The sequence below is a fragment of the Andrena cerasifolii genome, chromosome 7 (genome assembly GCF_050908995.1).
Source record: "Andrena cerasifolii isolate SP2316 chromosome 7, iyAndCera1_principal, whole genome shotgun sequence".
NCBI classification, from domain to species: Eukaryota; Metazoa; Arthropoda; class Insecta; order Hymenoptera; family Andrenidae; genus Andrena; species Andrena cerasifolii.
The window spans coordinates 16,031,728-16,049,554 of NC_135124.1; the positions used below are offsets into that span (position 1 = coordinate 16,031,728).

General features: G+C 40.2%; 2 protein-coding genes across 2 annotated transcripts; both read left to right on the plus strand.

Annotated features, from left to right (window-relative positions):
- Positions 1-18: 18 nt before the first annotated feature.
- Positions 19-7,091, plus strand: LOC143371222 (structural maintenance of chromosomes protein 1A-like). The gene is made up of 20 exons (XM_076816176.1): positions 19-212; positions 423-543; positions 739-838; positions 947-1,125; positions 1,197-1,335; positions 1,471-1,935; positions 2,078-2,506; positions 2,593-2,804; positions 2,875-3,043; positions 3,264-3,386; positions 3,464-3,619; positions 3,690-3,749; positions 3,850-4,007; positions 4,096-4,193; positions 4,260-4,568; positions 4,639-4,880; positions 4,945-5,124; positions 5,207-5,385; positions 5,467-5,644; positions 5,759-7,091. Exons 1-20 carry the CDS (start codon positions 101-103, stop codon positions 5,831-5,833), a joined length of 3,684 nt encoding a protein of 1,227 aa, XP_076672291.1. The 5' UTR covers positions 19-100; the 3' UTR covers positions 5,834-7,091.
- On the plus strand, positions 7,087-17,702 carry LOC143371223 (uncharacterized). Its single transcript, XM_076816177.1, has 28 exons — positions 7,087-8,058; positions 9,254-9,310; positions 9,409-9,516; positions 9,611-9,654; positions 9,714-9,779; positions 9,878-9,991; positions 10,090-10,228; positions 10,313-10,437; positions 10,508-10,714; positions 10,786-10,884; positions 10,949-11,057; positions 11,134-11,321; positions 11,419-11,635; positions 11,719-11,807; positions 11,898-12,059; positions 12,141-12,302; positions 12,398-12,595; positions 12,661-12,805; positions 12,872-13,132; positions 13,205-13,338; positions 14,005-14,274; positions 14,355-14,570; positions 15,174-15,263; positions 15,329-15,710; positions 15,800-16,018; positions 16,114-16,286; positions 16,355-16,576; positions 16,666-17,702. Exons 1-28 carry the CDS (start codon positions 7,857-7,859, stop codon positions 16,810-16,812), a joined length of 4,545 nt encoding a protein of 1,514 aa, XP_076672292.1. The 5' UTR covers positions 7,087-7,856; the 3' UTR covers positions 16,813-17,702.
- Positions 17,703-17,827: the final 125 nt, after the last annotated feature.

Here is a 17,827-nt window from a genome sequence, read left to right on the forward strand (position 1 = left end):
GTTGGTAGCATTGCATTAAGTTTAATTCGTGAAGAAAAAAAAACGAAGAAATTTGGCGCCAGTTGAATCCAACGGTGTTTTGTCGAGCACACTGTAAAAGATGAAGGTGCAATTAGAACGTGTCAAAATTTTAAATTTTAAGTCCTTCAAAGGTGAAGTAATTATCGGGCCCATCAGGCCGTTCACGGCAATTATAGGTGCCAATGGTTCCGGTAAGTTTCATCCCTTCGATTTCATTGATTGTTAATCATTTATCGAATTTAAAAAATGGAACATTTATAAAACAACATGTACTTACTAAATCACTTACTTAATAGAAATATCTAAAATAATTGGCAATTCGAGGAAATAATCTATTATTTGTTAAATTACAAATCGTTGGTGTACGGACGCAACAATTTAAAGATAATAATATATTCTAGGAAAATCGAATATTATGGATGCAATCAGTTTCGTAATGGGAGACACATCGAGAAGCTTGCGCGTTAAACAATTAAATGAACTTATTCATGGTGCACCTACAGGAATGCCCATAGCAAACAGGTGTTAACATTCTTCCTATATATTTCGAACTTTGCTTCTGAATTACTTTAAGTAATATACTTAAAAGTTCTAGCCAAAGAAATAATGAATTCTTAATTTAAATAGAAACTCACTTTCATGTAGATTTCATTTTCTTTCCCTTCATCGTGTAATACTCGTAGAAACATTTCTAACGCCGTGTTACTTATGATGCAGAGCCTATGTAACAGCCGTTTTCACGTATGACGATGGTAATAGGATAACTTTTAATAGAACTATCCATAGTAACTCTTGCGAATACAAAATTAACGATAAGGTAATTCTAGTTCTGTAATAATTTGTACATTTCTTATGCTTATCGTGGACACTTTTATTTGTAATAAACACAAATACAATTTATTTTATGTATTATATTATCATGCAGGTAGTTACAGTCCAGTTTTACATATCAAAGTTGAGGGAACTTAATTTGAATATAAAGGCCAAAAATTTCTTAGTCTTTCAAGGGGCTATTGAGTCCACAATTACAAAGACATCGAAAGAATATACTCACATGTTTGAAGAGATTAGTAATTCCATTGAGTTGAAAGAGGAGTACGAAAGGTAACAGCATTGCCACGCAAAAGGATTTTTTAAAGTGCGCTTTAAATTATATCAGTCTTTTGTACCCAAAGGTTAAAGAGTAAAAGGCTCGACGCAGAGAACGAGGTTCAATATAAGAAAAAAGAAATAAGACATCTTGTTGCAAAAATGAAACATGCTCTGTTAGAAAGAGAAGAGGTGGAGAAGTATGAAAAGCTTCATAGCCAATATGTATGTACTTTAATAATCTATCTTCTAAAGTACTCTCTCAAAGTCGTACACTATGCTTCCGTTAGAAAATTATCGATGCAAAGTTTACATCAAATTCTAAATATTCTTCTCTTTTTTTTCTTCTATTTTACACAGTTAAGTAAAAAATCTATGTTGCAACTTTTCGAGCTTTTTCACATTTGGAAAGATATCGAGGACTTAGAAGTCACATTACGTGCTATAGATGCAAAAATAACATATCACGAAAAAGACAAAAAACTTGCTGTTGATCTCTTGAAACTAAAACAGAAGCAGCTACAAAGTGCATCTAAATATTTGGAGGAGATTGAACTAGTTCTCTCAGAAACAGAGCATACTTTTCAACAGAGGAAGATCAGTCTTGTAGAGATTGAAGAAAAGGTTTCATACTGGCAAGAGAAATGTAATTCTCTGAAATTATTGTTAGTGGAAGCGTATATATCTTACGGAGCTCATATAAGAACAATAAAAGAATTGAAAGACGAATTGATTCAAGTAGAGGAGCTAAAAGTTAGATTCGAACAAAACATGGCAACACAGTTATTATCTCGAGGCAGCAGTATAAAATTGAACGATACCCAAGTACAGTTATATTTAAAATAATATTTTAATTAAATAAAGAGAAGAACTCGCTACCCAAAGAGTGAATTAATTAATAGACTTATGTTCTTTATAGAATACATTATTTTATTATTATTGGTGATTGAAATTTATGTTTTTTAAGGTACAAAACTATTTTCGTTTAAAACAAATAGCAGAGTTACAGTCCTTGAAATACACACAGCTCTCTGACACGCTTAAACGTGAGCAGAGCATAAATCAAAATAAATTGGATAACGAAAATAGAAAGAAGTTCGAATTAGAAGCTAAGTTGCATCAGAAAAAGATTTTGCAGGATGAAAAAGAGAAGCATATTAGAAATATGCAACAACGTACAGATGAAGCCTCAAATATGTTAACCGATGCGACAAATAGGAAGCGTGATATGGAAGACGTACTTATTACACAGAAAGAGGAAATGAAGATTGTAGAGGAGGAGCTTCAAAATGTATCTGAGCAACTTGGTAATGCTAAATTAGATCAATACATAACATCACGTTTAAGTAAAGAAGCAGAAACAGTCAAAGCTTTGCAAAGTTTATTGTCTGGCGTGGTATGTTTTGAAATTAACACTGCACAGGTATTAAGAACTAGAATTTTCTTAAATAATTAAGCATCCTTGATATACTTGAATTTCAGTACGGACGATTATATAGTCTTTGTAAACCCATCCATTCCCGTTATGAAATTGCTATGACAAAAGTGTTTGGAAGATATTGCAATTCCATCGTCGTCTCTACGAACAGCGTAGCAATGGAATGCATCAAGTACTTGAAGGAGCAACAGATAGGAGCCGAAACGTTTCTACCACTAGACTCTTTGAAAGCTAAACCCGTAAAGGAAAAGCTACGGTACTGATGGTTCATTAGATTTGCATATTTGATCAATGAAGTATATAATTTCCATTTTTTATCCATCCAGCGATATAAACCATCCAAAGCATGTAAAACTTTTGTACGACGTACTCCACTTTTCCCCTGCAACGATTAATAATGCCATTCTGTTTGTAACTAACAACGTGCTTGTTTGTGAAACCTCGGACGATGCAAGAAAGCTTGCGTACGAAGTTGATCCAAATTGCAAATATGACGTATGGACTGCCTCAATTTCTTTATCGTCCCTAGAGCGGTTCTAGCTCTAGTTAGAATAAAATCAATTGGCCACTCAAGGTCATCGTGCAGCTGTTCCCCCATATACTACCTTTTTATCCAGATATGGGGGAAGTGACCTTAAATCAGTTGATTTTGTTTTAATCAAAAATTTAATATATCTGCCTTCTGAACATGTTAGTAACGTTTGTAATGTTATAGTGTGTCGCGTTAGACGGGACCTATTACAAGAAAGGAGGTCTAATGTCTGGTGGACAGGTTTCACTATCGCAGAAGGCTAAAGTGTGGCAAGAACAGGGCTTGCTTGAATTAAGATCCAAAAAGGTTTCATCGGCTTTATCGACCTTTACTGAATTAAATTAACTTTAATATACTTGACCCTGGTGCACCATATATTTCAGATGACATTAATAGAGAAATTAAGAGAAGTGCCCGCAGTTGCACAGAAAGATGTTGAAATGAACACGTTGGATATACAAATTCGTGGACTCACGACCAGACTCAATTATTATAGATTGAGCTTAACAGAGATTGCAAGTGTTCACTTAAATCTTTGTTTTTAATAAGAAAATGCAATCTCTAACTGTGTAATGTAACATTTCTCTTAGCATTTGTGCTGTTTTTTAGGAGAACAGTGTAGCTGGTTTGCGGGGTGAAATAGAAATGATTGAAAATGAATTACAGCTAGTAAATGCAAGTATTTGTAGCATTCTCTTCAGCTACAGTATTTTATATTATCGTGTGCGTTGTAGATAATTTACATTTTCTCCTGCGATATATTGTTTAGAATAATTTAGAATCGATTAAACAAATAATGGAGGCGAAGGACCAAGAAACTCAGAACATAGAGGAATCTATTGCCATTATAGAGGATGCTGTTTTTGCAGAGTTTTGCAGGAATATCGGTATAAAAAATATAAGCGAATACGAGCAGAGAGATATAAGGTCTTTGTCTCTTATTTCTACTCGTTCTCAATTTAAAAATTCTAAACGATCTTTTAATTTAAAAACACAACAATCTTTCCTGTAACAGAATTCACAACGAGCAAGCAACCAGGAACCTTGAATTGGAAGAGCAGTACAATCGAATTTACAATCTATTGGATTTCGAAATAAAGCGTGACACGAAGAGTAAATATTAACGAAAATGTTCAAACGAGATTCTTCGCCAAGAAAGCTTATGTTCCTTTTCCGTAGGTGCGCTTTCCAAGTACAAGGAAAGTATAAAAGCAGCTAAACAGGAGTTAGATAAAGCACGCCAGGAAGAGGCTTCGAATAAAATCGTCATCGAAGAAGAATTAGAGAAGGTAAACAATGTAGGAGCCAAGTACAATGAGGCCAAAGCTAATGTGACTGAACAGGAAACGAGTGTTAAAGAATGCAGGTATCGAATTAGTATTATCGCGAAAGCAATTCTGAAAGTTCAAAAGGAACATATATCGATTGTGACAAATATTAAGAAGAAGAAAGCAGAGTACGATGCTATCGTTACGTATAGCAAGGCAAGTGTATTATAGCGGGCAGATGAAGTACATTTTTGGACAAATTTAAATTCATTTATTACATTGACAGATAGAAAATATTCCCATTCCAATGCTTTTCAATAATGGCGAAGACATACAAGCTTCCGAGGCGAGTACTCTGAACACAGAGGACCAGCAGATCATAAATGTATTTTTGTGTATAAACTTCAGCGAACTTAGTGCAAGTGAGAAAAGCAGGGTTGAAGAAGACATAGATAGATCAAGATCCAAACTCACGGGAAAAGTTCGAGACTTGCAACAGGAAATTGAAACCGTTAAAAATCCCAACTTTAAGGTACAGTAGATTAAAATAATTTTTCGAGGACATCCCGCGCTTCCATATTTAAATTCGTCTACAGGCCGATGAGAAAATTGAGCTCACGACGGAGGAATTAAAGGAAAGGAGGGCCGATCACCGGGAAGCGCTCAAAAACGCGATGGCAATTAAAAGGGAGTTCGAAAAGGTGAAGCAAGAAAGGTATGGTCGCTTTTCGAGCAGTTTGCAGCATATCACCACGCAGTTGGATGTTATTTACAAGGTCAGAGGGTGTTCTTGTACTCAATTTAAATGTTTCCGCTGAAACATTTCGATCCCCACGTTATTGCAAAATGCTCTTCTAGTCCTTAGTTAACAACGATTTGGGCGAAGCTGTCCTAGTGCCAGAAAATCCCGATGAACCGTATCTGGGCGGCATCAACTTCAGTTACATAGTGCCAGGGAAACGGTTCCAACCTCTGTCGAACCTTTCGGGCGGAGAAAAGACTATAGCAGCTTTAGCTTTGCTATTTGCAATTCACAGGTGAAGCTTCTAGCTCAACATCTATCAAGCGATTTATCGCAGATGTACTCTTCTATCAATAATTGTGAATTGATGTTGCAGTTTCAGACCAGCCCCGTTCTTCGTCTTGGACGAAGTGGACGCAGCTTTGGATAACCAGAACATAAAAAACGTTATACAATTTATGCGCTCTAAATCGACAGACATGCAATTTATTATAATATCTTTGAACCGGAGGCTGTACTCGCACGCCGACGCCCTTGTAGGGATTTGTAAGGATGTACGTTCCCGATATCGCTGCCATTCCTTCAAAATTGATATAAGATTTTCACAATTTATCTTATTATCTGCATGCTATTTTATTGTTTAAAATTACGTTCTGTTTTACCTTCAGCCATGTGGAGAACACCTAGAAAGTTTACTGTTCACACTTTCGTTGGAGCAAGACCCCTTGACTCACGAACAATAAAATTCGTACGAATCTTCATATTCTATAAAATTATAGATCAACGAATTTACATTTTCGTTTTATAAACGTGATAGTCGAATAGGACGACTTGAAATCGATAAGATTGAAACATATTTTTTTATTTATTTTTTAAACACAATATTTAATTTATAGACAGCGTTATATGTATTAGATAACTGCAACATGGGAGTGCAGAATGGAACCGTTGTATTACTCTGAACTCTCACTTTTAGTGGCCTTATTGCATCTAATAAAAAGCATTGGAAAAACAATAGTTAGAGTGTTACTGATGCATCGACCACTCCGTGAACTGTAGATCTCGTTAAGACACATTTTATGCATCCGGTTTGGCGTGACTGTCGTCAAATAGATATCTGGCGCATCGTCGAGAAGATGGAAGATCGCATTAAGGGATACATGTCTCGAGCAATTTATCAGAGAATCCTACTAAGCACAGAGACCGTGGACAACGAGCTTCATTTGTTAACGTTAGCGAACAATGAAGTTGCTATAACTTATTGCTGAAAGATTCCAGAGGCTACGAACATATAAAACCAGCATAGAGTGTTACGCTGGCCCAGTTGTACTATTAGAAATAGTGGCAACTCTGATTTATAGTCAACTGTAACGAACGCACAGACGCGGGTCAATGCAGCCTATTACGGTTAACGCTTTGTAAAGTAAGTCGCGCTCCGGGAATGCGGCCAAAATGATGATTGTCGTTTAATAAACTTATTAAGCGGGAACGACGCGTCTCTGTGCACCCAGAATGGTTCCGTGCAACCGGCTGATAAAAATGAGGGAGAACTGCTGAAGTGGGTCGACAGCCTGTTCGTCCGTTCCGCGGATTGGATTCGCATCTGAAGCAAGGACGCATCTACTAATTGGCGCTATCATTGCTGAGAACTTTGTATGGCGAACGCAACCTCCTATTGCGTGATCATTGGAGTTGGCTTCCTCTGAAGTGTCCGTGGACAATGTCGCGCGAAACGATGAAAAGAATTTCATCGATACCGGTAACGATGCTACTGCGATACAATGAACTGTTTCTTATGTTAATACTAACATTCAACCGATGATAAATTGGCATTCATGAATGTCTCGATTGGGCCGCGTGATAAGTAGCCATATCTTGCAGAGGTGTTTGAATAGTGATATCGATTAAGAGATATACCGAATGTCTTGTATTCTAATTGATACAAGCATTGGTAGCTTGTATTTCAAAATAGTCGCACTATTTTCAGAACGCTAACAGCGAACCATTCCCTTCAAATTCTGAGACACCATACTCTGTCCTAATAACAGATACCATCTGTTAGTAGAAGAAAATAAGTGGGACTATAGATAGAACGATAAGCCAATTATAGAAATGGAAGTCAGTTCTCTGTTCAGTTTCTTGGTAAAGAATGATCACCTATTTACTCTGTTAAAAGAATCCAGAATGGCATATGCGGTTGCAGAAGCAGAGAACTGCACGCGATAGATATTACACGGTCTATAATAAAAGCACCCAGTAGTAATATTCAAAATTTAGGTACACGAAGTTATCCAAAATTACGAATGTATACAGAAGGCAACAGAGGGATCCCCAAAATTCTTTTGCGATCCCCTCGACCGCGAGGTAGTAGAAAATACCCCCAAAGCGATACGAAACCTTGAGCGTCCCCTAAAGTCTCGCAGTGCCAAAAAATTAGAAGAGCACCGCTGAAATTACGTGCGTTTAACATGCTCGAGCCAGGTCGCTGCCGAGTCATTGAGCTCCTCGAAACGGAGGAAGACGGGTATGGAGAAAAGCGTATCGAAAGAAAAGGGATCAAAGGGGAGGGGTGAGATCGAACCAAGGCAGTGGGAGGACTGCATCTACATCGTAAAACGGAGGATGATGACCTCCCCCGAGTTACAAAGCATCTGGTAAATAGATGATACGCCGGTTGTCGTAAGTCTAGTCGCCCTCAGCTTCAGGCGAAGGCGAGTTAGCTCTAGGACCCCGCGCCACTCGCTTTTTCGCTGACGTGACTCCCTCATGGGGCCGAAGGCCCTTCAGCTGGCCACGGCCCTCCTCGTGGTGCAGCTTCTTCTGCCTCTGACGGCTGCCTTGGTCGGCTCTGCCAGGACCAAGCTCAGGAAACAACGGTCCAAACCGCTGCAAGCCCAACAACCCGCGAACGGCAATTACGACTACGAAGAATACTACGACGGCTACGAGGACTATGAGGACAAAACCGGTAAGCCTCGCACGCGCTGAACGCGACAATTACAAGCAAGGTAGAAGAAGGCAGCTCTATATCTTATGAAACTTCAGAAAATCCAGGGCTTTCAGTGCGAGGGACCTACGGGTGGATTTCGTAGCTGAGTAATATGTAGGATAGATTACCGTGAAAATGGGGTGAAAATCTCTCTCAGTGGGTATTACTCAAAGCTTTTGTGATTCAAAAGTGACCGACGGTTTTGCATATTATAGTTAGAAATTAAGATTCCGTTGAGGGGAACCTGGGTATCTCAGTTCTACCTAGTGTAACTTTAGATCTTCAACGATTTATAAATCGACGAAGTAAATGGGATCGATGATTTTCGAACCACCCCTATAAGAGATCCATGAGTGGATGTAGAGATAAAATATGTTATGTAAGCTAAAAGTAGAAAGGTCCCCCTGCTCTTAGTTGTTAGAATCAACCCCTATGCTTTGCCCCCACTCCCACTTTGGCCATTAGAAACGAGGATTAGTTTTAGTATAATTTTTTATGGATTTGGAACAGAGTAGAATGTTTCGCCTTTGGTTCGATCTAATTTCTTTGATGGTTGTGCAATGATCAGTTAAGTTCTACGTTTCTAATGACTGTCTATCATAATTCTGTGTGCATGCTACATGTGATGTCCTACTTTCTGTGATACACCCTATTTTACTATTTCTAATTTCATATTCGCTTATTGAAAATCATTAATAATATGCTCGAAACGATCCACACGAACGTCATTCCATGCGTTAAATACAAGATAATTAAAGGAAGTATTAATAAAGCACGTAAGTGATACCGGAAGCCTTGAATTGGATGACCTTTTTAGCGTTTCGCGTAATGCAATTAATCAATTGCGTTAATTGATAAAAATTAACGGCTGACAATTGTTTTTATTGTTGCCTATTAACCGACACGCGGTTTAATGACGATCGTGTACTAATGCTTCCCGGTTCTATTCATTTCTTGCGCACCGTACTCGACATTAACACTCTTCTCATTAACATCGATTATAATGCGGCTAAAACAAATTTCCTACAATTATACATTTTCCATCAATTGCTCCGAAGCAATACCTTCTGGCACAATATCTTACTCTATTAATAGAGTTCCGTCTCCAAAGTATTATCTCTTCACATTTCGTTGCATATTGCGATATGTTTATTTCTCTATTTTTTACATGTAGAAACATCACCCTCGACCACCTCTTTCCCTGCCACTTCACTTGGCGCGGGTAGCACGAGTAAGTACTAAGAATTTGATGAATCGTTAAATAAAATGGTTAATAAAAAATGAAAGCAGCACATTGTTTTAACAATTCGTATTACATGCTATGTGAAGGCAGGGGTGGGTTACCAGTAGAAGGGTCGCAAACATTTTACAGACCGTCATTACCAGTACTACCCACCGATCTACCATTGCCAACGACGACTCGATTTAATAGTCACGGTACATTTTATATTTCATTAATTTCTTTCGCGAGAAATATTTCGTCTTAAGATATTAATCTAACGAAAGATTGATAACGCTTGCTCTATCACAGAATTACCGGACGAAGTAGCCACCACTCCAGAACGAGATCATGTGGTAAGTGTTAAATTAGATTTGAAGCAGATTATGATTTTAAATATAATTTCTATTTATAGTCACCAACAGAAATCGTGCCTGGCGAGAGCAATGTGATAAGTGCAGTCGCCGTGCCTGGACCCAGGGTAAACATTCGATAATTAATACTGAGATTATTGCGCTAAAGTGTGGAAGCAATGCTTCAGTGAGATTATTTGTACAATTCCCCATACGTACTCATCAGGGTGAGCCTGGACGACCTGGTGACATTGGCCGTCAAGGCGATGCTGGATTTCCTGGGCAAGCCGGTTCCCCTGGAATTCCAGGCCCCCCAGGCCCGCCAGGACCAGTGCCTGACGTAAGTAATTTATCAAGCAGTTCATTAACACTTTCCTTTCTACACACTTATCAGACAAGTAGAACTTTGCATTTCCATGCATAAATTACTGCCACTAGGTGTCAATGTACTACCAGCAACTGGCACTGTCTCAAGCAAACCAAGACAAAGGCCCAACAGGAGCAGCAGCCCCCTTATATGGTCCAGATGCTTATATGCAGGCCCAAGTGGGCCCCGTTGGTCCACGGGGTATACCAGGTATTCTCACACCCTGAACAATCATTCATTATCTTCTCAAGCGTTAAATTACATAATGTTTATCCATATTTTAATATGTTACAGGACCGCCTGGCCCAGCCGGGCCACAGGGCTTTCAGGGTGTACGAGGAGAATCTGGTGAATCTGGCACCCCTGGTCCCCCAGGTGGACCAGGACCGCGAGGATTAGCTGGTCTACCTGGTAAAGATGTATGTTATTAATTATGTAAAAGGGTAGATGCTTCGAGGAGCAGTGTTTATATATCGATATTAATGTTAGGGTAATACTGGCGAAGACGGAGAACCTGGCCCTCAAGGATCCCCTGGCCCAGTCGGCCCGAGGGGCCTTCCAGGAATGCCGGGACTTCCCGGTGTGAAAGGACACCGCGGTTTTCCAGGATTAGACGGAGCAAAGGGTGAACAGGGAGTATCCGGGGAAAAGGGGTCCGCTGGTGGGCCCGGACCAATGGGTCTTGTGGGTCCTATGGTATGTTTAATTTGTATAAAGGTGAATTTTAAAAATACACTCAAACTTAATAGAAATCTGTTGCTCGGTAGGGCCCTGCGGGACCTCGCGGTGAAAGAGGCAGGGAGGGCCCGTCGGGACCACCAGGAATTAGGGGAGTGGATGGGATTTCTGGGCCTCCTGGACAGCCTGTACGTTAAATAGTACGTAGCAAAAGCGCGAGACTTGTATAATAATTCGTATATGGTCTTGTAGGGTGCTGTAGGGAAACCAGGGTCTCCTGGGTTCCCCGGTAGTCCTGGTGGAAAAGGAGATCAAGGAGCTCAAGGCCCAAAGGGAAGTCAAGGTCTACAAGGTCCCCGAGGTGTGTCAGCGCAATTTTTAAATATTCTAACGTACTTCCTAATTGTTATACTTCATTTATTTATTTTTTTTCATAGGTGAAACTGGTCGTCCAGGACAGCCAGGCGAAACAGGACCACAGGGCCCGCAAGGAAAGGACGGTATACCAGGAGAGAAAGGAAGTATAGGAGCGAGTGGCTTGGTTGGAGCTCCTGGTTTCCCCGGAGCTCGCGGGCAACCTGGGATAGCTGGCAATCCTGGTACTGCGGGAGCAAAAGGGATGCCTGTAAATACTAATTTCGGGCCTTTGTGGGACTACAATCAAACACTTATCTAGAAGGATAGAGCATAAAATTGATCGTTCTGGTAATTATAATTTGCAGGGACTCCTAGGTGAAAGAGGATTTAAAGGAGATAGCGGGACAAAAGGTGACGCAGGAACACCTGGGCCACGTGGATTACCTGGCCCCCCAGGGAACGAAGGAAAACGAGGGAAAAGAGGAATGCGCGGTCCAATGGGTATATCTGGTCCTCCCGGTGAACGTGGTGCATCTGGAGCACCAGGTTTCCCCGGGCCAGACGGACCCATGGGTCCCAAAGGTACTTTCTGATTAACTCGATGACTTGGAGCACTGTTTTTGGATTCACGTTCATTATTATCACGTCCCTGGGAAATTCATTAGGTCAACTTGGGGATCGTGGCCTGGTCGGTCCATCGGGATTAAAAGGTGCCACAGGAGATCCTGGTCGCCCCGGGTCACCTGGATTACAGGTCCCTATTACCAGAAACATTTAATTACTTTGAAAACAAACGCGAGGCCTGTAATTCGAGAAGGAAAGTCTGAAATGTAATTTTCTACAGGGTGTTCGCGGCTTAATGGGTCGGCCAGGTGCTTCTGGAAAACCTGGTAACCCGGGAGAGCGTGGAATACAAGGTGCTGATGGAAAACCTGGCGATCATGGGCCACCTGGATCGCAAGGCTTACCTGGTCCACCAGGCTTCACAGGGGAGAAAGGGTACCAGGTACTGAATATGTTTATTTCGTCTTGCTTGTTAAGAGACCTCAAGGAATGCTGGTTCTATTGAAATAATGTTTGTTAACAGGGCGAACCTGGAAAAGCTGGGGAGCCAGGAAATCCTGGACCGCCTGGGCCTAGAGGTGATACAGGAAAGGAAGGGGCACTAGGACCGCAAGGCTCCCCTGGACCATCAGGAGCAGACGGTGAACGGGGCCCTCCAGGATCCCCTGGTCCTAGAGGTTTCCAGGTATACTTGACGTATATCATGTTAAAATAATCACAATCTCTTGAATATAGTGAACAACGTACTCGTAACCAAGCCAAATGATCTGATGTAATCAGGGCTTCCCTGGCGCAATTGGTAGCCCAGGTACACCTGGAAAAGATGGAGAAGCAGGAATGCAGGGACCACCTGGGCCTCCAGGCACACCAGGGAATAGGGGTGAACGTGGGTTTCCTGGTGAAAGAGGACCACTAGGAGCACCGGGATCAATGGGACTCAGAGGAGAATCGGGAGCACAAGGACAAGATGGTCCACCAGTGAGTTCCTAGCTTTTGCACAAAAAGCTTTGTTAATTTAAAGTCTTATGAAATAACTTCTCTAGGGATTGCCAGGGCCGAAAGGAGACAGAGGAACCCCAGGTCCATCTGGATTGCTAGGATTACCAGGATTACGAGGTGTGCAAGGGGAACCAGGCTTAAAAGGAGAAAGGGGATCTGCTGGCCCATTTGGCCCCGAAGGACCACCAGGTTGTATGTTTAAAAAATAACATACACTTTCGAGGAATAGTGAAGTATTAACACAGTTTCTCGTAGGAAGAATTGGAGAACGTGGGCCACAGGGCCAAGTCGGTCCACCTGGCCCACCAGGCGAACCAGCCGAACGGGGAGACCCTGGCTTGTCCGGTCCTCCAGGAGAGGTTGGTGCACCTGGTAACCCTGGAGAGAGAGGACCTCAAGGACTACAAGGGTCTCAAGGGTTTCCAGGACCTCAGGGACTCATTGGATTACCGGGACTGAAGGGGGATCGTGGCTACACAGGTTTAAAAGGCGATCAAGGAAATACTGGTTCACCCGGTATGTACACTAAGTATGTACTGCGATTTAAAACGCGAATGGAATATTACACAAGGTATCTTATGAATATAGGCAATCCTGGAGAAACTGGGCCACAAGGGTTGATGGGACTGACGGGTGCCAAAGGAGTGAGAGGTGAACCTGGTCCCAGAGGAGAGACAGGTATTATGGGACCACCTGGAATACCAGGAATAGTTGGAGCAGCCGTAAGTTTCTGCTTCTTGTCAGCATACGTATGTCCTAGGATGGCTCTTATTTACTCTTGGTGAAAATTTTTCTCAACATTTTCTTCACGGCATCCTCCAGAATAGTTTTAAATAATAAAAAAAAATCTGTGTAAAGTTTGAGCCCGATCGGATAACGGGAAAAGGTGCACCTAAGCCCTTGAACATTACAATAATTATTTAACAGTTCACAAAGTCGATTTTATATAATATCCTCCAAGTTATTGATTACATAAAAAAATATGTCAAACAAAAGTTTTAGATCCAGACAAGAAGCATCTTTTATGTTGTATTACTTTTTCCCGGGCAACAAACCGTTTTCGAAAAAAACTGAAAAAAAATTTCCAAATTATGAAATTTAACAATCCTTCTCGAACACTTTTTATTTATAATTTTTATTTTCGATAACTATTTTTTAAAGGAGAGCATATACCGAGAGATGCTAAAAAGATAACAAAATTTTGTTTCCATATTTTCAGTGTTCGATATGTCATGAATGTTTCCTGACAATTTGGGAAAGGTGGTGAAGAAGTATTTAAACTTTCAAAATTGGAAAAAAAAATTTCTAGTAATAGAACATAAAAGATGCTCCTTGTCTGGATCTAGAATATTATCTAAATGTATCTTTGCGATTTGAAATGCTTTTAGGGCCCACCAGGCGCAACAGGACTTCAAGGACCACCTGGATTCGCGGGTATGAAAGGTAGCACTGGAGAAACTGGGCGACCAGGAAGTCCTGGACCGGCTGGAAATCCAGGTTTAACTGGTATGGATGGAAACAAAGGGGAAAGTGGTTTTCAAGGACCGCCGGGTCCACTTGGACCTCCAGGCCCTCAAGGTTCACCTGGTGAAAGGGGTTTACCAGGTTTGCCAGGTCCTTCTGGACCGACAGGTGCCAGGGGAATACGAGGAGCACCCGTGAGTTTAATTAGAATCTACATACATACATATACATATATAGTTATTTATTACGTTGTAATTTGTGATTAATTTAAAAGGGTGAATCTGGAGTATCTGGCAAGCCAGGACCAGAAGGCCCACCAGGACTTCCGGGGCTAGTGGGACCGATTGGACCAGCTGGACCTTCAGGGGAAGTAGGAGCAGAAGGACCCGTTGGTAAACCAGGACCTCATGGAATATCCGGTCGTCCTGGAGATAAGGGACCGCCCGGAATATCTGGACAAACGGGGCTGCCTGGTTCCCCAGGTTTACCGGTAAGATGTGACTACATACGAATCAGTTTTTAAGGATGTATCGGACATATCTTCAAAATGGTATCAAGTTGATGAAAATTTGTGAGATTGTCCTTTTTAATCTTCCCGATGTTCTCCAAAAATTGTAAACGAATTCACTAAACGGCTGCTGAGTTATAACTAATTTTCACTGATTTTACACGTACTCTTATGGAAAGAGATGATCTTGACAGAAAAAACAGCTGAAAAAATGTTAAAGAAATGGTACTAAAACTGTTTTCAATTTTTTGTACATGTAGCATATGGATAAATGAAAATATCTGCCGAGTTTCAGTTGTTTTCATTACACCGTTTTAAAGAAATAAATTATAACTTGAGAAAAATTTGAATTCGGGGCATTTTCACTGCCAAAAGTTTAGCAAATATTGCTTAAAAAAGCATTTGTAAAGTGAAAAATACCTTTCTAGGAGTAACAATAAGACTCCAACTGTCGTTCGAGTTAGGCGTAAGACGTAGATATTCAAGTATTTCAAATTTCATATACTTTTGTCTAATATCGTATGCCTGATACATCCTTAAGTAAAAAACCAGTTCTTTTCAATAGATAAATTTATTTTCAATCAGGGGCCACCTGGCCAAGCAGGACCTCTAGGGCCAGCTGGAGAAAGAGGCCCAAAAGGCGAGACAGGACCACAAGGAGTAGACGGGCAACAAGTTAGTCTCAGTGCAATCAATGATAACAATTCTTAATTGTATACCACAATTTGCTTTCGCTTTAGGGCCCCAGAGGGAAACCAGGACCTATAGGATTGGAAGGTCCGAAAGGCGATCGTGGAGAAGAAGGTCAGACAGGTCTTAAAGGACATAGAGGATTCACTGGTTTACAAGGTCTGCCCGGATCCAATGGGCTACCAGGAGAGAAAGGAATGACTGGACCTCCTGGACCACCTGGTAAAGATGGAGAATCTGGTCCGAGAGGTAGTCCTGGAAGAGATGGCAATCCTGGACCAATTGGATTAACTGGCAATCCAGGACTAAAAGGCCCTGCGGGTGACGAAGGTCGACATGGATCACCAGGCCCTCCGGGTCCTCCGGGTCCTCCAGGCCCACCTGGTGAACTTGGATTAGGATACGATGCTGCATCTTTAGCGGCCCTCTTAGGTAATTGTTAAACAACGGGATCTCCTTAACACTATAGTAATTCCGATCATTGTGGATCATTATACAAGTAATCATTGTTATGCGTTTAGGACAAGGTCAAACTAAAGGGCCAGATCCATTGATTGGCGATGAACCAGCTAGAATGTTTAGTCAAGACATGACAGAGGAAGAAAGAAGGGAGCTGATTTTGAAAGCATACAAACAATTAAGATCGTCTTTCCAAAAGTTTGTGAAGCCAGATGGTCAGAAGGCTTCACCAGCTAAAACCTGCAGGGATCTTTATGTTGCTTACCCTGATAAACCTTCTGGTAAGTTTAGAATGTAGTTAAATATCTTTCTTTAAATTATCAGTTCATATAAAGAAGTCCAAAGTATAACACTTCTTGATTCTTGAAAAACTTAGGGGAATATTGGGTGGATCCAAACGAAGGTGATACAAGAGATGCGATTTTGGTACACTGCAATGCTGCAAAACGCGCCACATGCTTGCTACCAAATCCAGTGCGCTCTCCAGAAGTTACTCATATCACCGTTCAACCAGAAACGTGGTTAAGTGAAATAGAGGGTGGACTGAAGGTAACATTTCACACGATACGTATATTTAACACGATAACTCGTATTATAATTAGTTTGGCCTCGCGTAGATTACATACAAAGCAGACAGTAACCAAATCGGTTTCCTACAACTGCTATCAAAGTACGCTTATCAGAATATAACGTACCACTGTAAAAACAGCGTAGCGTACTTCGATTCCGAACGAAAGACATATAGAAAAGGTATGAAACTGTTAACGTGGAACGACGCTGAACTAACACCGCGTGGGAATCAGCGTCTCAGATACGAGATGATAATGGATGAATGTAGGGTAAGTTTCAAATTATTTAAATAACGATATTCACATCGATAGCACTTTTAGAACTGAAATATTGTAATACATGCTACTTTTCTCTGTAGACGCACGAAGGAGAATGGGGCAAGACCATAATCTCATACGACACAGATAAACCCGTAAGATTGCCTATAATAGACGTTGCTTTACGAGATATTGGAAAGTCTGATCAAAGTTTTTATGTCGAAATCGGTGCTGCTTGTTACGAATAACAAAATCGAATTCCATGAATTATGGTATCGAACGTTGCTGAAATATTATTCCATTTTTAATACTCCGTGAAAATTATACATGTGTAATTCAAAGTCCTAGGTATCGAACACACTAATACACGTACCCTAATAGAGATAAGAATGTCTTCCAATACTTTCTAAGTGGAAAGTTTATAGTACATATGTGTATGTAAGTGAGAAATACTTAAAAAGTAGTTTAGTATTGGAAAGTTACATAAGAAGTATCTTACTTCTTATCAAGTTGGTAATGGTTATTTTTTAACCGAGTATTAAAAAATTAAGTTTTTTACCGTATTTATTATATTTTCCTAAGACAAAACGAAACTGGAAATAAATTTTTTAAATTCCACAATCAAAAATATCTATATTACCATCGCGAAGTATAGAAATAGAATGCAACAGATTCGGTTAAGTTTTATATATCTCACACAACTGCTTATTATATCAAACCTATCATATTTCTTGTGTAACATCCTCGTAATCAAAATTCTTACTTATAGCGGCCTGTACTGCAGTAATACTATTACTTACTACCCTGTAAAGAATCGTGTCATAGTTTAAGACATTTACATATACCCAACACTGCCAAAGATTAAATATAAGCTAACTATATTGCACCTCTTGCGTTCTAAGATCATTATACAATCTTTTTTTTATATGCTTACAAGTAATTTTACAGAGTATGTTCGTATCCGATGCAAATTTATGTAAGAATTAATATTTCATGTATGTGTACATTCGCCAATAAAACTTTTCAAGTAATATATAAGCACTGGCATTAATAAATTTCATTTACTTCCTCTGCGATATCGATATGTATATAACAATATATTTAATTGATTACGACGTTATTTCAAGATAAATGTCATACCCAGGAAGATTTATTTATCTCTCATGCAATAACATAAACTAACGAAACACTTTTTGTATTGGGAATTAAATAGGTTAAATTCGATGTCTATTCGAATCGGTTTTCCGATTCCCGGTCATTTTA